The sequence below is a fragment of the Bos indicus genome, chromosome 1 (assembly GCF_029378745.1).
Source record: "Bos indicus isolate NIAB-ARS_2022 breed Sahiwal x Tharparkar chromosome 1, NIAB-ARS_B.indTharparkar_mat_pri_1.0, whole genome shotgun sequence".
NCBI lineage: Eukaryota > Metazoa > Chordata > Mammalia > Artiodactyla > Bovidae > Bos > Bos indicus.
Window position 1 is genome coordinate 118,700,547 of NC_091760.1, and position 25,569 is coordinate 118,726,115.

The 25,569-nt window shown below is 38.4% G+C and overlaps 1 protein-coding gene across 2 annotated transcripts in view; it reads right to left on the reverse strand.

The window, feature by feature from the left end:
• RNF13 (ring finger protein 13) overlaps positions 1-24,307 on the reverse strand; it is a 127,100-nt gene extending 102,793 nt beyond the window's left edge. For both annotated transcript variants that reach the window (XM_070793240.1, XM_019960927.2), the window contains exons 1-2: positions 24,151-24,307; positions 80-209 (exon numbers count right to left, since the gene is read on the reverse strand). In XM_070793240.1, coding sequence (XP_070649341.1) covers positions 80-193 — 114 coding nt within the window. In that variant the 5' untranslated portion in view covers positions 194-209; positions 24,151-24,307. The remainder of the gene's footprint in view (positions 1-79; positions 210-24,150) is intronic.
• Positions 24,308-25,569: the final 1,262 nt, after the last annotated feature.

Here is a 25,569-nt window from a genome sequence, read left to right on the forward strand (position 1 = left end):
ATTTAGAACTTAAAAAAAAAAACTTTCTTTAAGGGATGTTTTTAGACATGAATAAATTTTACTGTTTAAATTTACTTACTGCTAAAATGTCTGCTTCTACAGGCAGGAGGTTTAAGAATGCAAAGAGCTGGACAGTCAAGATGGTATAGACTTGTGTGGCCGACAGCATGAGCATCCCTATGGAGAGCAGCATCTCGCTGTAAAATCACCTATAAGACAAGGAGAGAAGCAACAGTAAGTTCTGGGGCTTTGTCTCTGAAAATAAGTTATATGATAGATTCATTCCTGATGCCCAAAAATATCTTTTAAATTATAAACATGGATTAACATTAAAATGAAACTAGTATTTCAAAAGCGTAACTGTTTGCACAGATTTGGACATTTAAGTAAACAGTGTTAGTCAATACCTACTTAACTCATGGAGATGAAGTTCTGTTTTAGCTACATAATAAAGTAGTTCTCAGTTTATAGTGTGTGTTGGTTGCTCAGTCGTGTCTGGCTCTATGTGACCCTACCCCGCCAGGCTCCTCTGTCTGTGGGATTTCCCAGGCAAGAATACTGGAGTGGGTATAGTACAGCTTGTCTACTAACTCAATTGTGGGAGAAACTAGATTTCAATCAAAATAATGATTTAAAAATACACAAGCACCTTTGACTTAACATTTTTTACAATCTTAAAGAATTACAGTAATTTTAAAATATAATTTGTAAATGTACGTTTTACTTATCTTTGAATATTATACCCACATTAGAGAATTTTTTGAAAAAATAGCCATTTATTATAAAGTAATACTTTTTGTCCTTTCCCTATCAAAGGGACATAACAATACATAACAATACATAACACACCTTTTTGCCTCTCTATCTCCCAATGGCACTAGTGTAGCTACCTCTGCCAACCTCATCCAATTTTCTACACGAATCTTTATCTATCTTACAGCAAAAAGATGCCATGAAAGAACTAAATGGTTAAGTATCAAAATTCTCATTGGGAAGCCTCAACCAACTGTATAGTATATTTTTTAAATGGTGAGAATGAAGTATGCAAAGACAAGAGCCTATATAATGAATTACTTCTTTAACTATCACAAATTCATATAATGACAATTCTGATGACGACTGCTGCTTGTAAGGGGTTTAGACTTAAGAGACTACCAGATAGACTCAAACTCTGACTCTCAAACACACTGAAAGAGAAATATTCTTGAATAATTTTTGAACTACTGTCTTGCAAAAGCCATTAATAGCAGAAATGAAATAAAGGTAAAAATACATTAAATGTATAGATCTGTTCAACAAAGACAAGAAATAAATTAGTGGTTTCCTGGGATGGGGCTAAGAGGGAGACAGGGGGACAGACAGGAATGGAAATGACTGCTCATGGAAATGGGGTTTCTTTTCAGGACAATGAAAATGTTCTAAAATTAAGACTGTGCCGATGATTGCACAACTCTATAAATTTACTAAAAATAACTGCACTTTTTACTTTAAATGGGTAAATTTTATGGAGTATTATATAATTCAATAAAGCTGTTTTTAAGATTTGTAGATTTACTGATATGAATGTCTTAGGTAAAATACATTTTTATAATATATCTCTGTTGAGAAAAAAGTTAAACACAGCAGGCCTGAGACTGCTATCCTTAGAAAGATCTGCTTGCAAGGTTGGCCAATTGTTGGCATCTGAGAACTTAAGATTTCAGGAGGATTGCTATCAGTCCCTGATAAGAACAGCTCATTGTGTCTAAATGCTGCAAACAATGTGGTTTATGGTGGATACCTTCTTCCTTTCTGGGAGTCTGAGAATTTGGTGCATGCTGGGTGGAGGGCGCCTACCTGAAGAGCCCTCACTCAGTACCAACCCTGAGCACTGAATCTCTAATGAGCTTCCTTGGTAGACATTTCACATGTGTCATCATAACTCATTGCTGAGAAATTAACCATATCCCCTGTGACTCCAGAGACTCTTAGAAGCTCATGCCTGGTTTCTTCTGGACTTTTACTCCATGCACCTCTTCCCTTTGCTGATTCTGCTCTGTACCCTTTCACTGTAATAAATCAGAATCATGAGTAGTCATATGCTGAGTCCTGTAAGTCCACTAAGATAGCAAAGCAGTGAACTTGGGGCTGGTCTTGGGGACCCCCATCATAACCACAATATACCATTTCTGGGCAGAAATCACACCATAAAAACATAAAAATTCTTATAAAATAAAGTGTGGTTGCTACTAAATTTTACTAGAAAGAATTAGTATACAATATACTGACCACTGACCTGTTTGGCAAAGGTGAATAAGAAGTATGACTTCACTCGTAAAGTTTTGGAATTCCCAGCTAACTTTAGGGGAGGGAGAGGAAGAGAGAGTTTAGAGGGAAAATAACTCTAATGATAGGAATAATAATAATCCCAACAACTATAACTGACCACTTACTAAGTGCCAGGCATTGCTCTAGGCATGTTATTGAATTTAACTCATCTAATCCTAACAACACACTATTAGGTGTCATTCCATAGTTGGGAAAACTCAGGCCCTATTAAGTAACTTGTCCAAGATCAAACAATGAGTAATAGCAGAGCCAGTATTCAATCCCAGGCACTCTGCCTCTGAAGTCTACATGCTAAAGCCCAACTGAAAATAGCATCAGTACCCAAGGCCGGTGTCCAAAAGGTAGAGGAATGGACCTATGCTCAAACAGGCACTTAAGGACTTCAGCCCAATGCTCATGGCACAGTGGTCACTGTGGTATCAACTTCTTTTGCTATGTGTGTGTCTGTGTGTGTTTGTAATAACATCAAGTAGGTTTTGGCTATACATGTTTGCTTTTGCCGCCTTTTTCAAAATAACACGTTCAGGAGTTTCTAAAGTCTATTTACAAAACTAATTCTTATTCTAATTTCATTGTAGAAAATGGGAGAAAAATCGAAATCATTCATAATCACCAAATAAAAGAACAACCAGTGTCTATATTTTGAGGTATAACCTCCCATTCTTTTAGCTATATGCAAATTTAACATATATATTTAGCAAAACTGGAATACACTACACTATACATGTTTTGTTAACTATTATTTTCACTTACTGCCTTATGAATATTTTCCTAATTCATTACTACATTCAAAAAAAATTAAATCACAAACCCTGTACCATTAACATCCCCTCAAGAACCCTAATAGTACATGAGGCCCTCTAGGGCTTCCACCCCTTTCAAATCTTTTAAAATTATTTCATATATTGGGTACACATATCTGACTGATATATAAAATGAAAACTACTGGTCTAAAACGTGGCGTATAATGACCACAAGATACCTTGTACAGATATTCTTTAATAGATTTAATGGAATCCCCATTACTGGAGGCTGGATTAGCTTCTTGCTTTAAACTTTTTATTTTATATTGGAGTATAGCTGGTTAACAATGTGTGTTAGTTTCAGGTGTAAAGCAAAGTGATTCAGTTAAACATACACATGTACCTATTCTTTTTCAAATTCTTTTCCCATTTAGAATGTTACAGAATATTGAGCAAAGTTCCCTGTGCTATACAGTCAGTCCTTGTTGGTTATCCACTTTAAATACAGCAGAGTATACATGTCAATCCCAAATTCCCTAACTACCCCTCCTCCCTACCCTCCCTCCAGTAACCGTAAGTATATTCTCTAAGTCTGAGTCTGTTTTGTAAAAAAGTTCATTTGTATTTTTTTTAGATTCTACATATAAGCACTATTATCTCTTTCTCTGACTTACTTCACTGAATATGACACTCTCCAGGTCCATCCATGTTGCTGCAAATGGCATTATTTCATTCTTTTTAATAGCTAAGCAATATTCCATTGTATATACATATACCACATATTATTTATCCATTTATTTGTCAATGGACACTTAGACTGCTTCCATGTCTTGTTCTTTGTCCATTTTTAATTGGGTGGTAGTTGCTGTTCAGCTGTAAAAGTTCTTTATATATTCTGCATATATTTCCCTTGTAAGATATATGATTGAAAAACATTTTCACCAATTCCCTGGGTTTTCTTTTCACTCTTCATAGTGTCCTTTGATGCACAAGTTCTTAACCAGGGACTTCCCTGGTGGTACAGTGGTTAAGACTCCACACTTTCAAAGCAAGAGGGTGTGGATTCAATCCCTGGTTGGGGAACAAGGCCCCACATGCCAGGCAGCACAGCCAAAAGAGTAATAACACTAATAATTTAATTTTGAGGAACCAACCCTTAATTCTGTTAATTTTCTCTTGGCCTTCTGAATTTGAGTACCTTGGCGGCTACATGTGATTATCCATATGGCTTAAGAGCACAGATGCCAGTTATTCATCAAATGCTATTCTGATAATTGCAAAATTTAAAACTTCCCCAAGCAGCAGAATAAATCCTAACCTCACATTTAAATTTGTGACAATACCATGCAACTCATCTATAAAAAGTCATTATAAACTTTTTACATTCTAAATGTTACAGATGGAGATGCATTTAGTAAGTGTTTAAGACCAACATTACTCTCAGGAATTTGCTTTTCAAATAACCTTTAACTCTGAAGATGACATATCTGACATCAACTGGCTCAGTGCCAAAAAACACTCATAAAACAGCTAACCATCTCCATAAGAATGACTTTGAATAAGCTCATATTCCATTGGTTCTCAAACTATTCTTGCGTATCACTAGGATTTCAAAAACTTGACTAAAATAACCCACTGCTAAAATAATGGTAATCTTTTCCTAACTTGAAAAATGATTTACTAGGTAGTAATTTCAATTTATTTTTCTCCAAAAATGTATCTTATACTTCAAAACCACATCAAAAGAGTACGTACTATAGAAAGCACTAACAGAAAAAAATGTGAAACAGCTAGTTAACTATTTTACTGTAAAATTTACAATAGCCAAATCACATTTTAGTAAAGACTTGTAAAAAAATTTTAAAACCCAATGTGCTTGTCATGTTGTTTACCTATATATCATACTATAAAATTTCCTCCAGACCAGTGTTCTCAATTCATACAAGTGAATATATCAATAACTTCATAATATGACTTCTAAGAGTTCAACTGAGAACTACTGAACATATCTACAGAAATGGTTGAGACACTATCACGAGCAAAAGTGTTACAATGGGGGAAAAAATGACAACATCAGGGCTTAACTTTTTAAGCAAAAATAAGATACTCAATAGTTCTTTGCAGAGGAGCTGAAGGTTGCCCGGCTAATTTCTTTTAACATGAAGTCATCTAAACTAAAAGCAAGCCTCACCTAAGATTTTTTACTTTTACTGTTAATCAATGCAAGCTTTTTTCAGATTCCATGACAAATTGATTTTTCAAACAAATGAAACAAACCAAAACTTTAAGAGGTAGGCAAACAGGTTTCTCCCTCTGGGACTCATACAAACTATTCCCGTTGTTTAGTGTGTACCACGATCCCCAAACCAGACAAGGACAACACGTATATGCAAAAAAAGTTATAGGCCAATAGACAGGTAGATAAAACACAGATACAAAATCCTCTACAATATTTCAGCAAACTGAATGCAGCAACATTTAAAAACATATTCAAACCATATTGATTAAAACCATAATGAAGTGGAATTTACTTCAGGGAAGAAAGAATGGTTCAACATCTACAAATTAATGCAATTACATGATATTAATAAATGAAAGATAAAAGTCATTTGATCATTTCAACAGATACAGAAAAAGCATTTGACAAGATTCAAAACTCATTTACATAAAAACTCAATAAAACAGGGGTAGAAGGAATGTATTTCAACATAACAGAGGTTATAAAAAACAAATCCACAATTAACATCACACTCAACAGCAAAAAATTCCTGAAAGCTATACCTCTAAGATGAGGAATCAGACAAAATGCCCACTTTTGCCACTCTTATTCAACATAGTACTGGAAGTCCTAGCCAGAGCAATTAGGCAAGAAAAAGAAATAAAAGGCATCCAAACTGGAAAGGAAGAAGTAAAACCATCACTATTTGCAGATGACATGAACACAGGATATGAAGCAACATCTTTCCAAAGAAGACACACAGATGACGAAAAGGCATATGAAAAGACGATCAACGTCACTAATTATCAGGGAAATGCAAATCAAAACCACAATGAGATAACACCTCACACCCATCAGAATGACTATTATCAAAAAGGCAAGCAATAATAAGTGTTAGTGAAGATGTGGAGAAAAGTGAACCCTCAAACACTGTTACTGGGAATGTAAATTGATGCAGTCATTTTATGGAAATAATATGGAAAATAATATGGAGAGGCCTCAAAAAATTAAGAGAACTACCATATGATCCAGCTACACTTTTGGATATTTATCCAAAGAATATGAAAACACTAATTCAAAAAGATATATGCACCCCTATGTTCACTGCAGCATTATTTATAATAACCAAGATATGAAACAACCTAAATGCCTAGCAACACATGGATAAAAAAGATTTGGTAAGCATACAGAATACTGCTCAGCCATTAAAAAAAAATGAAGTCTTACCACTTACAACAAGACACATGGACCTTGAGGATATTATGTAAGTGAAATAAGTCAGATGGAGAAAGAGAAGTACTATATGATTTCACGCGATGTGGATTGTAACTAACTAACTAAAGGAACAAACCAAATGAAGATAAAACAAATGCACATTACGGAGAACCGATCAGTAGTTACCAGAGTGGAAAGGGGCTGAGGAAAGACAAAATGGGAAAATGGGTCAAATGAAGGTGACAGATGAAAACCACACTTTCAGCGGTGAGCATCCTGCAGTATGTACAGAGATCGAAAAATGATGTAAGCAGGAACTATAATGTAAGCATAATCCAATGTTACCTCAATTTAAAAATACATCGACAGAATATAATCAAGGATACTATTAAGTGGCAAAAAGTCAGGTCCTGTTCTTCCTCCAATCTATTACCTCCCTTGTCCTTATACAGACATAAGCAGTGAGTTATCCTTTTGGATAATAAACTTTATTGAGCATTATGCATTAAAGTAGAATTAAATTTTTGCATGGGCATATAATGTAGTTCCCTACAATAAGGAAAACAAATCACAGCTGTATGACTAATACAGATGAATTGCATAAGAATAACCCTGAGCAAAGGAAGTAAGTCACAAAAAGGCGAACACTATGATTCTACTCACATGAAGTTCTTTAAAAGACAAAACAGAAGATATTCTGTATAGATTCATATTTAAGAGGTAAAAAGGGAAAGAAAAATGAGGACATTATCATCATAAAAATCAAGATTGTGATACCCTGAGGGCAAGAAAGGTAAGGAAGCGGGTGTGACCAAGAAATAGATGCTTCTGGGATGCCAGCAATAGTCCACACCTCAACCTGGGCTGTGATGAGATGGGAATTTGCATTAACTGTTCTTGAAGCCATATACAAATGTTTTATGCATTTTCTTCTATGATATCAAAATTTTTTTTTTTTTTTTTGGCCACGCAATGCTGTAAGTGGGATCCTAGTTCCTCAATCAGGGATAAAACCATGCCCCTCACATTGGAAGTTTGCAGTCTTAACCACTGGACCACCAGGGAAATCTCCCTCTATTTTTAAAAGGAAAAAAAGCAAAAATAAAGCAGCTTGCCTTTAAAACAAGACTGTTTTGCTTTGTTTTTCTGACGACATGGAAATATTATGAAAGCTAGCAAGCAGAAGCCTATCAAGATCACACATACCGAATCAACAAACAACAAGCAACTACTAAAAACCAGACATGTTCAACCCAGAGTTGTTATCTTCTCATTCAGTGGATGTGAGATGGGATCTAGTAATGTGTCTATCGGAGAAGGCAATGGCACCCCACTCCAGCCCTCTTGCCTGGAAAATCCCATGGATGGAGGAGCCTGGTGGGCTGCAGTCCATGGGGTTGCACAGAGTCGGACACGACTGAGCGACTTCACTTTCACTTTTCACTTTCATGCATTGGAGAAGGAAATGGCAACCCACTCCAGTGTTCTTGCCTGGAGAATCCCAGGGATGGGGGAGCCTGGTGGGCTGCCGTCTATGGGGTCGCACAGAGTCGGTCACGACTGAAGCGACTTGGCAATGTGTCTATAGTACATATCATCCAGGGGCTTGTGGTAAAAATAAATATTCCCAGGTCCCTCCCCAGAGATTTAGACAGAAGACTTATAATTTTACTTCTTAAAAACGTCCCCTAGTGAATCCACATGATCAAGCCAAATCTGAAAAACACTGTTCTCAACTATAGATTGGCAAGTACTATAGCAAGTCATTATTTATAAACTTCTTGTAACTCAAAGAGGAGTGGGGTAGAGGGTCAAATTAGAGCAAGAAAAAGGAGAGAGAAAGGAAGGAAGGAAGAGAAAGAAGGCAGGGAGGGAAGTAGGAACGTAAACAAAAAATAAACATATTTCTCTCAATACCACCGCTGTCACCAGTGCCAGTGCCAACCCCAGCAACAAGCCACGCAGCAAACAAGAAAGACAATCGACAATGAATTGCTTTCATAACATTAGACTCTTAAGCATCATTTGGAGAAACATTCTAGAAAATTATGGTTTTCCAGGGTATCAAATCAGGCCCAGCAGAGACTTCCCTGGTGGTCCAGTGGTTAAGACTGTGAGCTTCCAGTGCTCAGACTCCATGCACCCTGGTCAGGGAACTAAGAGTTCACATGCTACAGCTAAAGATCCCACACGCTGCAACTAAAACTGAAGATCTCAAATGCCACAACCAAGACCAGGCACAGCCAAATAAATATTAAAAAATATTTAAAAATATATGCATCAATACTTCATGCCTAGTGTATCTACACTTCAAAATATCAATCTTCTGAATCAAATTTTTTTTATGATGCTTCACACAAATATCAGTATCACCACTATACACAGATCAGTAGAAAACTTACTAATTTTGACATAAACGCTCTGCTAAGTATTTGATATGAATGTTTTTCCATCTAATCCTCAGAACAACCTTGTCAAGTAAAACAAAAACACTGCAGGGAAAAGTAACTTGCATTTTCATTCCAGTTTCCTATTTTAGGGGACTCAATTTCTAAGTGTAAATACTAGAATAAATGAACCAATTCTCATATCCATTATTCCCACTCTACCCTTTTCCTTTAATTTATGCACAATTTCTGAACAAAAAGCTGAGCATGCCCAATGCCCCATACATTGTTTGGGGCATGAAATTTATCCTACTAAATCAATGGTGTAAGAGTACGGGGTGCCAGATCAAGGCGTCCTATTCCCACTGATGATAACAACTGCTTCTTAAAATATCACTTCAAGACTCAGTTCTTGGCTTCTTTTCTGTATTACTGTTAAAAATATTTCATGTTTACATTAATAAGATGCATAAATACTATGAAATAAAACAACCTGTTAACATGTATGTGTAAACTTCGGGTGGTGGGACTCTCATGATTTTATTTTACATTTACCTGCACATTTCAACATAAACTTTCTAAAGTTTATTTCATTTTATATAACATATACCAAACAAAAACATTAAGTTCACTATGGCAATGGTTTCACTGTTATACAAATACGTCAAAGCTAATAAAAGCATAAGCTTTAAATATGTATTATTTGCCAGTTGTAAGTCAATAAAGCCATTTGTAATGTTTTAAAGAAAAATAATTGTAAATTCTGATGGGAAAAATAAGGCTGAGGGAGAGTACCCAAAAAGACTAAACCTGGGAGAAGGGTCCCCTCCTCAAACCCGGAGCTTTTCACTGGCCAAGGTACGGTTGCAGCACACGGGTAACAGAGGATTTCACCAGACTGTGCAAAGCAGAGCTGGTCCAACACTGCCAGACAAGCAGGAAACCACTCTCTGGAGCGCAGGTGTCATGAGGCTGCTGAGCAAGTGTGCAGAGGTAATCAGGACACTGCTACAGGCACAAGACCTGGAATGCATAGTACTCATGTGAAGAGAACTGCAGGAAACAGTTCCCTGGGTAAAAGCAAGCCAAGGTTGGTGCACAGGCATGCAGACGGAGTCAAGGCACTGCCTGCACAAGGCCTGACGTACATGGTGTCCACTTTAGAAGGGCCATGGCAAGGCAGGTCTGGACCGGGACTGCAGGACCAGTGAGGGCCTGTTTACTCTGGGCATGTGGCTGAGGCAGAGCACAGATGTCCCCAGGGAATGGGAGAGGGGAACAGGATACACACAGCTCTGGAGGAAACTAGGAAAGGAACACTAGGAAACTAAGAAGGAAAAAAATCCCTTCCCCTCCAGCTTCCTGACCCCTGTAGCACCTAGTAAAGCTTAACATCATGCTCTTTGTAAAGGAGAAATGGTTAGAGTGCAGTCCATTACTGCAGAGCAGGTACTGAAGGGTGAATCTGGAGCAGAAAGAAAATGAATTGATAATTTACACAGTTATCTTTCTGCTCTTAACAGTATTTAAGTGAGACAGCGCTTCTCTCACTCAGTAACAGGGAAAAAGGAAAGCGAGTACATGGCCATGAGTGTTCATCATGGCCATTGGTGCAGAATCTGAAAGAGCACCCACAGTCTTTGACGTATCACTTATTTTTAAAAGTCACACAAATTTCTTATTCTAGTCTAGGTTATTATCCATGTATGTTTTAAAACAAAATGTTTTAAATTATGCAACAACTGATTGTTAGGCTTATCAGCTTCTAGGGGTTGCCCACGTTCCTTCGCTCAGGTGACCCATGCCCCATCTTCAAAGCCCGCAATGGTATATCGATTCCTTCTCATATCACTTCATTCCAAACTCCTCCTCTGCCACTTTCAGGAAATCTTGCGATTACACTGGGCCTATGTGAATAACCCCCAGCTTCCCTGGTGGCTCAGTGGGAAGAATTCACCTCCAAACGCAAGAGACACAGGTTTGATCCCTGGGTCGGGAAGATCCCCTGCAGAAGGAAATGGCAACCCAGTCCAGTGTTCTTGCCTGGAAAATCCCATGGATAGTGGAACCTGGCGGGCTACAGCTGATGGCATTGCAAAAGTCAGATATGACTTAGCGACTAACCAACAAAAATCAAATTATGTTTGAGCATGTCTCTGTTTCCTGGCACAAGATTTTCTTGTCCCATCTTGCACTTTCCTTGCTGTAGCCCCCAAATCAGTCATTTCTCAAAGGAAGATATCCTTGTTTGTAGGAATCTTACACTAAAGTTTCTGGTGAGTACAGAATATGAGGTTAACAAATTACTCTCAAATGATTAAGGAAGGAAAGAAAAGGTTCCTGTACTGTTCTAGAAACGAGATCATTTCAAAATTAAAATATACACGTACATATTTTACATTAATCAACACAATTTCTTCCAAAGCTCAAAACAAATTATTTGAGGCTTGTCTAAATACTAGCAGTACAGATGAATGAAAATTTACCAGCTATAAAAATCACTGTGATTCCTCTCAGAACCTGACAAACTGAACTCAGCTTTTGAAGTTGGAACTGCAAAGACTATGAGGAGAGCTGTAAAATACAGATCAAAGTTCTCTGCCTGGTAAATCCACCATTTACTGATTTAAGTTAAGGCCACTGTAATCAGCTTCTAATCCTTATACATTATTCATTATATTGTTATCTAATAAAATGTTTATGGTTTTTTCTAATATTAAAAATAATGCTCAGTAGAAGATATGAAGAAAATACTGATTACCCAAAGGTTAACATTCACAGATGACAGGAGCGTTCGTCCTCATGTGCTGCGGTTCATTCTCCCAGGTCCCTACACACCCTCGCTCTCCAACCTTTCAGCTCTCCATCCTCACCACCACCCAGCCGACCTAACATATTACGGCACAACAGCAAGAGCCCTGTGATGGATACACTCCTTAATCAGATACCACAATTTCTTAAACGTCTACTCCCTTATTCTGTATCGCCCACACCATTCACATGGGCTCTACTTCTCTGATCCAACCACTACTAGCAGTTTTTTTCCAATCCATATTTTATTATCATTTTTATACTTATTGTATGACTTGTATGCTTTTTTATTAAAGTTGTATCATTTTCCCTTGTTATTAAAACTCTTCATAAATATTTTGTTAATAGCTGCTGAATGTTACATTATATGGCTAAATCATGACTTTCTCTAACTATCCCTCAACTGTTTAATATTAAGTTGAATTTACCTATTGCAATTATAAATAATTCCATGATAAATATAAATCTCTTTCCATATTTCAGATTGTTTCCTTAGTATAGATTTCTAAATGTGGAATCAATATGCCAAGGAAACAATCTAAAACTTTATATATGTAGCCAAATTGCTTTCCAAAGAGAATATTCCTATTAATATTTATAATTCCAAATAAATGTACATTTCAAACACTGATTTTCCTTTTCTCATCTTTGTTGGTGTTAGATAATAAGTTACATATGCTGTAAATGATTTTTTAAATGCCTGGCTATGTACTTAATATGCATTATTTCTTTTAATAATCCAAACAGTATCAATAGATGGTGGAAGGTCTTACTATCTTTCCACAAATATAGGCAACTGAGAATTAGATACATAACTTTAAGTGCTTATAGCAGTGCTGAGGATATAGCAAGCACATTAAAAGTATTCACTTTCTTAAGTAACTTGCCCAGCGATGCTTATCTCTTAAATAATGGTGCTACGATTCAAATACAGGTGAATATCATGAAATGCCAGCCCTTTCAGACCATCTGATTACTGTATAAATTTGCACTTATTTAATTATGTGTGAGATTGAAATTGTTCATATGAAATTTGAACAGATGAAATTGTGCATAATGAAATTTTAAGGCTAAATATTTGAAACCCTCTTTCAAGGAAAACTAAGAAAGGTAAACTAATGTATATAAATGATCATTTACATATTCAAATCAGCTACCATTTCAAGGGCTTCCCTGGTGGCTCAGTGGTAAAGAATTCACCTGCAACATAGGAGATGCAGGTTCAATCCCCGGGTCAGGAAGATCCGCTGGAGAAGAAAGTGGCAACCCACTCCTGTTTTCTTGCCTGTATACTGAATACTCCTGTATTTCCACGGATAGAGGGGCTAGTGGGCTACAGTCCATGGGCTCGCAAGAAAAATCAGACACAACTCAGTGGCTAAACAACAACAACCATTCCAACCTTATTTTTATTATTCATGGATTTCTGAATTAGATTTAAAGATAAATATGGTTTATCCCTAAGGCTTTCTCCATAACATCAGAATTCAGTTGCAAAAAAATTAACTTTAAAAATAAATATCCCCACCTTTCTCCAAGCTTAAAGAAAATAAAATATTCTTATCTATATTATAATGACCAAGGGTATGTAATCTGATACCAGGAATGCAAAAGTGTAAGTAGATAATCATTCAACACTATGCTAAAAGGACATCCCATACTATTAATATTCACAATAATCATACATCATTGAGATTAAAATTCTTTAGTGTTCCACTTCCCACTTTCTTATTTACCTATGTGATCCAGTTTATAAAGTTAAAAAAGAAGGTAAATGACCATTAAAAGAAATTAATGCTACACACAAAAATTAGTCATTTTTCTATATATCAGCAATGAATAATCCAAAAGAAAACAATTGTATTTATAAAGGTATCTGAAAGAATAAAATACCCAGGAATAAATTTAATAAGGAAGTGAAAGACTTGTACACAGAAAACCACAAAACATTGCTGAATGAAATCAAAGACCTAAATAAATGGAAAGATAACCCGTGTACTGTAAGACTAAATATTGTTGAGGCGTTCCCTGGTGGCCCAGTGGCTAGGATTCCAGGCTTTTACTGCTGTGGTCCACATTCTATCCCTGGTGAGGGAACTGAGACCCTGCAAGCCACATGGTGTGACCAAAAAAAAAAAGACTACATATTGCTAAGATGGCGATACTACCCAAACCAATCTACAGATTTAATACATTCCTTATCAAAATTCCAACAGCCTTTTTAACGCAGACATGGTTAAGTCAATCGTCAAATTCATATGAAACCACAAGGGGCCCTGAATAGTTCAAAGTAAATTTGAAAAAGAAGTACAAAGCTAGAGGACTCACACGTCCCAATTTTAAAATCTTACTATAAAGCCATAATCAAAACAATGTGGCATGGGCATAAGGATAGACATATAGACCAAAGGAACAGAATTGAGAGTCCAAAAATAAATCCATAGTTCTATGGCCTAAAAGATTGGCAATAAAGGTGCCAAGATCATTCAACAAGGAAATAACACTTTCTTCAACAAGTGGTACTGGAACAACTGGATAGTCACATGCAAAACAATGAAGCTGTAACCCTAAATTCACAATATGCAAAATTTAACTCAAAATAATTAATGACCTAAATGTAAGAGCAAAAATGATAAAACTCGTAGAAGAAAATAAAGGAGTAAATCTCCATGATCTTGGATTCCACAATGGATTCTTAAATATGACACCAAAAGTATAAGAAACAAAATAAATTGAGCTTGATCAAAATTTAAAACTTTCATGCATCAAAGGATATTAATGAGAAAATGAAAAGCCCACAAAATGGAAGAAAATACTTGCAAATCATACATCTGATAGGATCTAGTATTCAGAATACATAAAACATAACAATAACAAAAAAACAAAGAATGCAACTAATACATGGGCAAAAAATTAGAATAGACATTTCTCCAAAGAAGACACACAAATGGCCAAACAAGCACATAAAAAGATGCTCACCATCATCAGTCCTTAGGGAAATGTGAATCAAAACCACAGTGAGATACTGCCTCACATTCACACAGAGAGCAATCAGTTCAGTTCAGTCACTCAGTCGTGTCCGACTCTCTGCGACCACACGGACTGCAGCACCCCAGGCCTCCCTGTCCATCACCAACTCCCGGAGTTTACCCAAACTCATGTCCATTACTTGATGATGCCATCCAACCATCTCATCCTCTGTTGTCCCCTTCTCCTCCTGCCTTCAATCTTTCCCAACATCAGGGTCTTTTCAAATGAGTCAGCTCTTCTTATCAGGTGGCCAAATTATTGGTGGTTCAGCTTCAACATCAGTCCTTCCAATGAACACTCAGAACTGATCTCCTTTAGGATGGAGTGGTTGGATCTTCTTGCAGTCCAAGGGACTCGTAAGAGTCTTCTCCAACACCACAGTTCAAAAGCATCACTTCTTCAGTGCTCAGCTCTCTTTACAGTCCAACTCTCACATCCATACAAGACTATTGGAAAAAGCATAGCCTTGATGAGACGGACCTTTGTTGGCAAAGTAATGTCTCTGCTTTTCAATATGCTATCTAGGTTGGTCATAACTTTCCTTCCAAGGAGTAAGTGTCTTTTAATTTCATGGCTGCAGTCCCCATCTGCAGTGATTTTGGAGCCCCAAAAAATAAAGTCTGACACTGTGTCCACTGTTTCCCCCTCTATTTGCCATGAAGTGATGGGACCGGATGCCATGATCTTCGTTTTCTGAATGTTGAGTTTGAAGCCAACTTTCTCACTCTTCTCTTTCACTTTCATCAAGAGGCTCTTTAGTTCTTCTTCACTTTCTGCCATAAATAAGGGTGATGCCATCTGCATATCTGAGGTTATTGATATTTCTTCCAGCAATCTTGATTCCAGCTGTGCTTCATCCAGCCCAGTGTTTCTCATGATGTACTCTGCATATAAGTTAAATAAGCAAGGTGACAATATACAGCCTTGACGTACTCCTTTCCCAATTTGGAACCAGTCTGTTGTTCCATGTCCAGTTCTAACTGTTGCTTCCTGACCTGCATACAGATTTCTCAAGAGGCAGGTCAGGTGGTCTGGTATTCCCATCTCTTTCAGAATTTTCCACAGTTTATTGTGATCCACACAGTCAAAGGCTTTGCCATAGTCAATAAAACAGAAATAGATGTTCTTCTGGAATTCTCTTGCTTTTTCCATGATCCAGAGGATGTTGGCAATTTGATCTCTGGTTCCTCTGCCTTTTCTAAAACAAGCTTGAACATCAGGAAGTTCACAGTTCACGTATTGCTGAAGCCTGGCTTGGAGAATTTTGAGCTTGCTCAAAATTGTGTGAGATGAGTACAACTGTGCAGCAGTTTGAGCATTCTTTGGCATTACATTTCTTAGGGACTGGAATGAAAACTGACCTTTTCCAGTCCTGTGGCCACTGCTGAGTTTTCCAAATTTACTGGCATGTCGAGTGCAGCACTTTCACAGCATCATCTTTTAGGATTTGAAATAGCTCAACTGGAATTCCATCACCTCCACTAGCTTTGCTCGCAGTGATGCCTCCTAAGGCCCACTTGACTTCACATTCCAGGATGTCTGGCTCTAGGTGAGAGGTCACACCATTGTGATTATCTGGGTTGTGAAGATGTTTTTTGTACAGTTCTTCTGTGTATTCTTGCCACCTCTTCTTAATATCTTCTGCTTCTGTTAGGTCCATACCATTTCTGTCCTTTATTGAGCCCATCTGTGCATGAAATGTTCCCCTTGGTATCTCTAATTTTCTTGAAGAGATCTCTAGTCTTTCCCATTCTATTGTTTTCCTCTATTTCTTTGCATTTATCGCTGAGGAAGGCTTTCTTATCTCTCCTTGCTATTCTTTGGAACTCTGCATTCAAATGGGTAGCAATAGCACTAATTTTTTTTTTTAACTGGGAAAGAACAAGTGTTGATGACAATGAAGAGAAACTGGAACCCTCATACGTTGCTGGTAGGAATGTAAAATGGTTCAGTCACTGTGGAAAATAGTTTAGCAAGACCTCAAAAGGCTAAACATAGGATCACCAGATGATCCAGCAATTCCATTCCTTACATATACCCAGAAAAAATGAAAACTAGTTCTCAGACAAACTGTTGTAAATGAATGTTCATGGCAACAATATTCACAATAGTCAACAGATGCAAAGAACCCAAATGTCCTTCAGCAGATGCTGTATATATACAATAAAATAATTAAGCTGTAAAAAGGAAAGATTCATACATACAGCAATGTAGCTTGCAACAACCTTGCAGAACCTTGAAAACATTATGCTAAGTGAAAGAAGCCAGACACTAAACCATACATATTGTATGGTTCTATTTATATAAGATTTCCAGAATAAATGAGATCTCCAGTAAATCCATAGAGACAGCAAACTGGTGCTGCCAGGGGCTGGTGGCAGCAGAGAATGGGTACAAGGTTTTAACTTCTAGTGATAAAAATGTTAGATAGAGAGTGGTGGTTGCACAACACTGTGATTTACTAAGTACCACCCAATTATTAACTTTAAAATTGTTAATTTTATGTTGTATGAACTTCACCTCAAAAAATGTTAAGCAATTAGTATTTATAATACTTGTTATATAAATGTATAACTTACAAGCACAGTTCTTTTTTGAAGGTCAAATATGTAAATTACAAGGACAGTGATTAGACAAATTATTCTTCAATGAGGTGTTTTACACCTAAGCAAAGCAGAAATTCAACTCCTACAATCTTATGACTTGATTTAGAAATATTTACCTATCATCAGGTGGGATTATTTTTCCCTGAAGATACATTCCCTCTAAAAGTTTAACTGGATATCCTGATCATTAGAAAATGAGCCCAAACTACAGTCATATTCAATCTAACTTTGACAAAATTTTCTAGCCCCTTAGAAATAACCCTAAGTCAAATTCTTACCTGACCAGAAGCTCTCTCATTTCAATAAGCAGAATACTTTTAATTTTCAGCTGTCTTCTCAATTTACATTAATGTGGCTATGGACATAAATAAGTTTTAATGTCCGAATATTTTAAGGTTACTGATACCCTAAAACCACACAATTAACATTGTTCCTCAGCATAAAAGACAGAGTTCCTCAAATAGGATTTATACCACTGAAATAACTGGAAGCAAGATAAATATCTTCCCCATGGATCATTCTCTTAAAAGGAATATAAAAATAGATATAAAGATGCCTGATCACATTACTCCCTGCCTAAAATTCCTTAATAGATTAAACAACTTTTAGAATAAAGTTGAAAACTATAAAGTTCATGAACTGCTCCAGTTTTGTCCCTTGCCATTCCTCCTCAGTCTCCTCTAACCTCTAACTGTCTGAACTTTCTCTTCTCTCAGACTCTCCTTATGTGCCTTCTCTGGGCCACCTCGGTATAATGAAACATTTAATTTGTTCATCACTCCTTGAAGTTAGGGACTATGTGGTTTCAGATTTGAGATACTTAGCACCTAGCACAGTAATCAAAGGCCGTTGTAAAACTAAAGTATGAACAACTAGTAACATCCTTAACTGGGGTCTAAAATATTATGGCTTATTTTTCCTTCATAATGGCAAGAGGGGAAACTACATGTTAGGCTATATTTTGCCTTGTTTTTTAAAATTACAATGTAGTCTTCTTAGGAAATAACATCAAATAGGTAGCATTAGTTTTGCAGACATCCTTTTTAAACATCTAGTTTGTTAACTAAAAGCATAAATTCAGTCTGATTATTATTCAATGGAGTTCATGATTGGCTCTGTTTTATCAATATTAGTAAAGTGAAATGATAGAAGACATTTTGTAAGTCTTAAAAGCAGACTTTTTTAAGTGGAAAATTCAAAGTGCTTCATTTTACAAGTGAGGAAATGAACTGAGAGGTCAAGTTATTTATGCAAAGTCACCAAGCTACTTATTGGGCAAGTTGGGGAACACCCACATACCCAAATTCTTTTAATGGTGATGCTTTCAGCTACAATATAACTGAAAAAAATTTCACTTCAATCACTTCAAAAATTTCCACTTCAATCTCATAGGCAATGCATAAGCCAGGCAATGCAATTCACAGCACACTTGTCTTTCTTCAATCTAGTGAGCACATGGGTCCCTTAATATTTGTTACACTCAACTGATTCCTCTCTCTTTAAGATCCGGCCCTTGCCTTAACACAACTTCCTTCTCCCCATCATAAATATTTAATGAGTACCTACATTTGCTGAGTATTAAATACATTAAAGTCATTTCATTAGGAAAAGGGGAAATGGGGAGACATGCATGAGTCAGAATGATGCAGTCCCTTCCTTTAAAGTGCTCTACAAAATTAGTTACAATCTGCTACAGTACTCGTACTTTATCTGTTCAGAATCATGACTTTATATTAAACACAGAATACAAGAAAAATCTAATTACTTTCAACTATTAAAATTAACCTTATTTTAAAATAAGCTCCATGAGGACAAGGATTTTTTATTTTTAAATTTATTTTTGGTTCACTAACATACTCCGCATGCCTAGAACACCACCTGATATAAAAAATACCTCAATATTTGTTGAGTGAATGATTGTGATAGAAAAATTCATAAGTAGTGGAGTCCAAGTAATGTTTCCACCAATGGAGTAACAGATCATGCAAACCTTCCTTGTCTTAATGCTTATGCCTAATGACCAATTTTTTATTTGATTGGCCAGCTACTTGGGCCTTGCATTACAGGAAACTGAAAACAGTTCAGAGATCAGTAAATTACTATACTGCTTAATTTAGTATCATGCCACTACCTGCACCAAACTCTAGAAAATCTGCCAAGAAAGGAAACCACAGGCCATTCTACTTAGATCTGAGCCCTTTTTGAAGTATGCTGCTGCTGCTGCTGCTGCTAAGTCACTTCAGTCGTGTCCCACTCTGTGCGACCCCATAGAAGGTAGCCCACCAGGCTCCTCCATCCCTGGGATTCTCCAGGCAAGAATACTGTAGTGGGTTGCCATTTCCTTCTCCAATGCATGCATGCATGGTAAGTCGCTTCAGTCGTGTCTGACTCTGTCTGACTCTGTGCGACCCCATGGACAGCAGCCCACCAGTCTCCTCCGTCCACAGGATTCTCCAGGCAAGAATACTGGAGTGGGTTGCCACTTCCTTCTCCATTTTTGACGTGTAAAGGGCCTCTAGGCGTGTTTCTTCCTTGCAACAGGACAGAACTGGTGTTATCATCTTACAAAATAAGGAAACTGAAGCCAGAGAATGGGTTCAAAAATTCACAGAATTGCTAGACTTCCTACCACACCAGGCAGCCTTCTCCTCTCATCCTCTGAGCTGCTTCTCCCACAGTCTCAGCTTAAGTAGAATACAATCTCTCTAGATTCCCTCTTCATTGCTGACCCATAACAAGCACATAGATTCTCTGATTTTAAAGGTTTTGCTTTTAATCAATTCAGGGTAACAAAGAGGGGATGACACAAAATAAGAAATCTGGAGATGTTACAATGCAACATACAACACGTGTGTATAAGTGTCTGGTACTATATAAAAATCACAGCATCTTTCCAAATTATTAATGTGAGAATCCCTAGTCTTCAATTTACTGGCTCTCTTTTGAAATAATAAATGAGAGCCTTGCTAATTTTCCAAAAATTTCCCTCCCCACTACCTTACCCCTATCGTCCCAGGACGCATAAAAACATTACAGGGGAAAAGAGTAGGTAGAACTCTATCTAAAGTGAGAAATCTGCATTTCTAAGGGTCTTCTGGAGTCACATCCCTCCTGTGAAACTGACCCACAGGGGGACTGCGGCTTTAGACAACTTCCTCACAAAGTGAGCAACTGGTCTCTTCTCTTTTTATGAAGTACACAGAGCTCCCATGTTCCATTTTACATTTCCAAACATCTGAACTAATCCTCAGCTCCAAAGCCAAAGACTGTATCATGAATTCTTCTCCTAAATCCCCTTACACCATCAACATCTGTTCATCATAATACGCTCCCCAAAAATAAGGCCCATACTTCTGTGGATTCCCAGGGTCACTTAACATTCTCAACCCAAACCCTTCACAACAACCCCACCATTATCACTTCGTGCCTCAACCACTGTTATTAAACTCCGGGGTATTCCTACCTCCAGGCTTCCATTCCTTCGCTGGACTTTGTTCCAGACTAGTATCTATAAAGAGGGATTCTTCCTCTTTATAGAATCAAGTACAAAATCCTTAACCTGGCTCCTTTAAGGATTCCTGTAAACTCTATCCATCTATCTTTATACCAGCCTGTTCCTTAAACATACTACCTTGACAAATGTTCTCTGCTTTCCTACTTCTATACCTTTGCTTCAGCAGTGTCCTTAGGTGAAATTCTTTCTTCTATCGTCCTCCAGTTGCTAACAATCTTTCAAATGGCCACATCCTCAATATGAAAGGAAAAGGCTGAGGCATATGATTTATTGAACACATTCTCTGTCTAGAACTTTACAAATTATCCTTACCCCACAAAAACATAATGGCTTAATAATATATTTTTGAGGAAGGAGCTGAGGAAACCAAGGATCAAAAGAGCTTACCCAAAGTCATCCAAATTAGCAAGAATCCAAAATAACTCCTCAGCATTTTGTATTTTTTAATAAAACATTATACAAGACAGGCTTTACAATCAGAATGCCTAGATTCAAATTTCAGTTACTCCACTAACAACCTGTGTGAACTCAGAAAGTTATGTATTTTCGATGCCTTCATTTCCCTATCTATAAAAAGAGAATCACAAATATTAAGTGCTTAGAATTGTCTGCCTGTAGTAAACAATGTTAGCTATTATGACTGTGATTGTTATCTATGTACTATAATACATAAACTGACAATACTGATTATACGTTCTCATTGTTCCTAAATTAGCTTTTATGTAATGTAAAAGGATTATGAAAACTAGCATTTTTGATAAATGCTCAATAAATATTTGTAGAATACATGAATTTTGAAACAATGATTATCCACCATGACCTAATTAAAAGAAATGTCTATTAATTCTATTTCTTCTTTTGAAAAAACTAACAATCCTTAGTTCTTCCCTTTTTTATGTCATGTGAAATTACCATACGCAATGCCATATGGCAGTAATATGTCAAATGGTACAAAACACTACTTTGATCCAAACTCATTTTGACTTCTGCTAAACATTCCCAGATTTCAAAATGTCCAAAACCACACTTTTTACTTAAACATCAACCATTTTTAGGTCATACCAACATGAAATAAGCACACCATGATATTTGACCATGCTATTTCACATATCTTTATGGCAAAAACTATAAACCATAAAATGCCTTCCTATCCAATTTTGTTCAAAGACACAAACCTATCATACCCTTAGTCTTGCCCTTACTTTGCTAAAATTAGTGCCTAGAAAACTTTTGATAAATCTATGTTACTCTGGGATGCAGAAAAACATCAAAGGAAGGGTGATGAATGCCGTAACAGTTAGGCCCCTGCAAAATGCCTACAAGAAATGAGCTTTAAACAAGGATAGATGAGAACTTACTCCCAATCCTTCAATATTAAACGCTGCAAATTAACATTTTTGTCCACATCATTTACTGTTATACACGGAGACACGAAGCTTGCTGGCTTCAAACAAAGGCAGGGGTAAAAAATATATATTATTAAAACAGTAGTTGTCATTCCTTACAGAGAGAATTAACTGCGCTTCTAGCCAACATTTCCAAAAAATAACAACAAAAACAACTACTTTGAGGCTTAACTATGTAACAGACATATTTTATATCAATTAATTCTTATAATTCTTCCCTTATTCACAAATCATGTCACAGAATTAGTAAATGGCAGAGCTGAAGGCTGAACCCAGTCTGACTCCCAAATTTGGGATCCAGTGTTTTGCCACAATCCACAATAATACGGTATACATTTACATCTTCCTCTTCACATTCATACATTTTTTAAAACCTGAAACAAAAGCTTCATGAAATAATATTTACTCTTACTTTACAGGATGTCCTATGCTATTTGTTTTTTTCTAACATTAATGTCAATGCACTAAATTGATTTCAAAATTCCCATGAGCCCTGCACTACACTTGTTACTGTCGTTGAGTCTCACCTGACTCTTTGGGACCCCATGGACTGTAGCCCGCCAGGCTCCTCTGTCCACGGGATTTCCCAGGCAAGAATACTGGAGTGGGTTGCCATTCCCTCCTCCAGGGGATCTTCCCCATCCAGGAATCGAACCCGCGACTCCTTCACTGGCAGGAGGATTCTTTACCACTGAATCACCAGAGACGCCCACTACATTTCTTATCTACTATTTAAAGTTCTTTTAAACTGCTACCATAGAGTTGGGGAACTAAGATCCCACATGCTGTTCAATCAAAAGTACAAAAACAAACAAAAAACCTGCTACTACAGCCCAGTTTTGTTACTCCAAAATGAAGCTAATCTCATAGACCCATTAAAATGTATCCCTAAAAAGATTAAATCCTTGAAAGCCCTTCCTTAAACCCTGAATTGATGTATCTCTAACTAGAACTCTCCGACAGCACACCCATCTTATTTATTTACATTGTATCAAATACTGCAGATGTTCTCCTTGGAGAACAACAGATCATTGTGGAAAGGAATGCATGAGTTTTCCCTGTTCCTGCAGCATCACTGAGGAACACTTGTCAGGCTACTTTGGGGTAACAACAAAGAACCTAAGCAGCTGCCCACGGTGCTGAAACTGAAGATTAAACGATGGTTTTGGAAATCTACTATTGCCAAATTAGGACAAAATAGAGGAATTTACCCAAAAGCTGACAGAGAACACTCAGTGACTGCCACCAAATATGCATGAGTGCTTCTGGGATCGCTTGGCTTCGGTGCTTGCCCTCTCCCTCTCTGAGATAAAGTCCTGTCATCAGTGCGGGTCAACTCAATAAGCGTCCCGGCAGAGCTGCCAACTTTAGGGGGCAGGGACGTGGTTATCTGTCCCTAGCAGAATCACATCCCACCTTCTATCGAGCTTCCGGGGTGGGGGTGGGGGTGGCAGGAAGGTTAGAAAGAAAAGAGGCGACTGCCCTCTTTTTTTGCCAAAGATTAAAGCCTTCCCACAACTAAATTCAAGTGACTTCGCCCGGGGACGCCCGGAAAGAGACGACTTCCAGACAGCTTCCCAGGCTCAAGACACCTCAAGAGCGGAATGCAAGAAGCAAAACAGATAACCCAACAACTTTAGATACACACAAACTCATGGCGCAGGAATGCATGGGAGACTCGGCCTCTGAGCGCAGGGTTTTTTATTTTATCTTCTACAAAACAAAACAAAACTAAACTAATTTCCTCCGCACCCAACCTGAGGAGCAGCCAAGAGCACGGCGGCGGGGCCGCCTCGGAGCTTCAGGGCGGGCGAGGGGGTGTGTTCTCCCCGGCAGGCCCCACGGGGGGGAAACCTGCAGTCCGGCCGTCAAGACGCAGGAGAGGCTCTTACCTGGAAGCTGACCTTGCAACACAAACAGGCAACCAGCCGCGTCGCTGCAGAAGTCTCTACCCCGACTTCATGACTGAATCTCCGCACCGACCCCCACAGCCTAGAGTCAGAGCGCGTACGACAACACCAAAGGCGAGGCGGAAGTCCCGCCCCTTGCTCCTCATTGGCCCACACCCGAAGGTAGAGGAAAGCCATTGGGCCATAGAACTGCTCGCTAAGGCTCCTTCCCACTCTCTCGCCGAGTCTAGTTGCTTGCTCGGGTCCAGCTCGGAGAGATGCCTAGTGCGCGGAGTCGCGTTCTTGGCCTCGTGACCGTTCCTCTCTGGAATGAAAGGGCAGGACAGGGTGGGGCTGGCTTGCGGAGCGAGGCAGAAGGATCTACTTTTGGCGGGGAAAGGGGTAGCATGGCCGAGGGGATTGGCTATGGAATCCTCCCGCGTCCCCGCAGGAGTGGAGGCCGTGGGTCAGGAGGGGATCGGACCGAGCGGCCAGAGCTGGCTGGCCTAGTCCGTTCGGGCTGTTTGGGCCGAAGGAGCCCGAGACCCAGCTGGCGGGCTCCCCCCTGGGCGGGCCTGCTCTGGAGCCATCGCGACTCTTTCCTGTGCCGCACTCACCGGACCAGTGGAGGAGGCGAAGACGAGGCCTTATCCCTTCTGCACCACGTCCAGGCCGAGATCTAGAAAGATGGAACCAAGGCCAGCGCCTTAGAGTCCCGGTCGCCTTGTTAGAGGAGCAAGCAGCCCTTGGGCTGAACACTAGTTCCCCGATGCCAGAGTGGAAACCGTGCTGACGTCTGCGCTTTGGGTCTGACACGCGCCATCCCCGAGACTCAACAAAAGTCAAACCGTGTGATTAAACCCTAGGTCAGCCTTTTAAAACCCTTCTTTCCTTTAATGAACAACAACAACAACAACAACAACAAAAATGTTGCCTTCTGATAAGACTTCCTTGCCCCAAGTACTCCGGTTTTAAACCAAGCTACTTTTAACTTGAATTATCCGGATTGAATATCCGGATTGAATCCACGCTGATGAGCCAGTTAACAACTAGACACTGTAAAGAGGTAACTGCAAGGGCTTACTGCAAGGATTGCAAAGAGTTATGATCTAGAATGCCAGGGATTCTGGCTCTGCTTCTGCTTCAAAATAAGGCGCCTCTAAGAGCCAGTGACAGTCTTCACTTCCTTCAACCTCACTTTTAGAAAAAGGAGAGCCGAGAGGGAGTTATGCCCTGGAGCACCTGCAGAATACCCTTGGCTGCAGCTTGTTACCTGGATTGCTCTGGGGAGACCTGAGGAATAGGAGGACTCCCTGTTGTGTATCCTTTTGTGCCTTTCAACTTTTGTACCTTTTGAGTAATACCCACTCAAAATTTAAATCCAAAAAATCTAAATCAAGTTGCAATAAAATAAAGGTCATC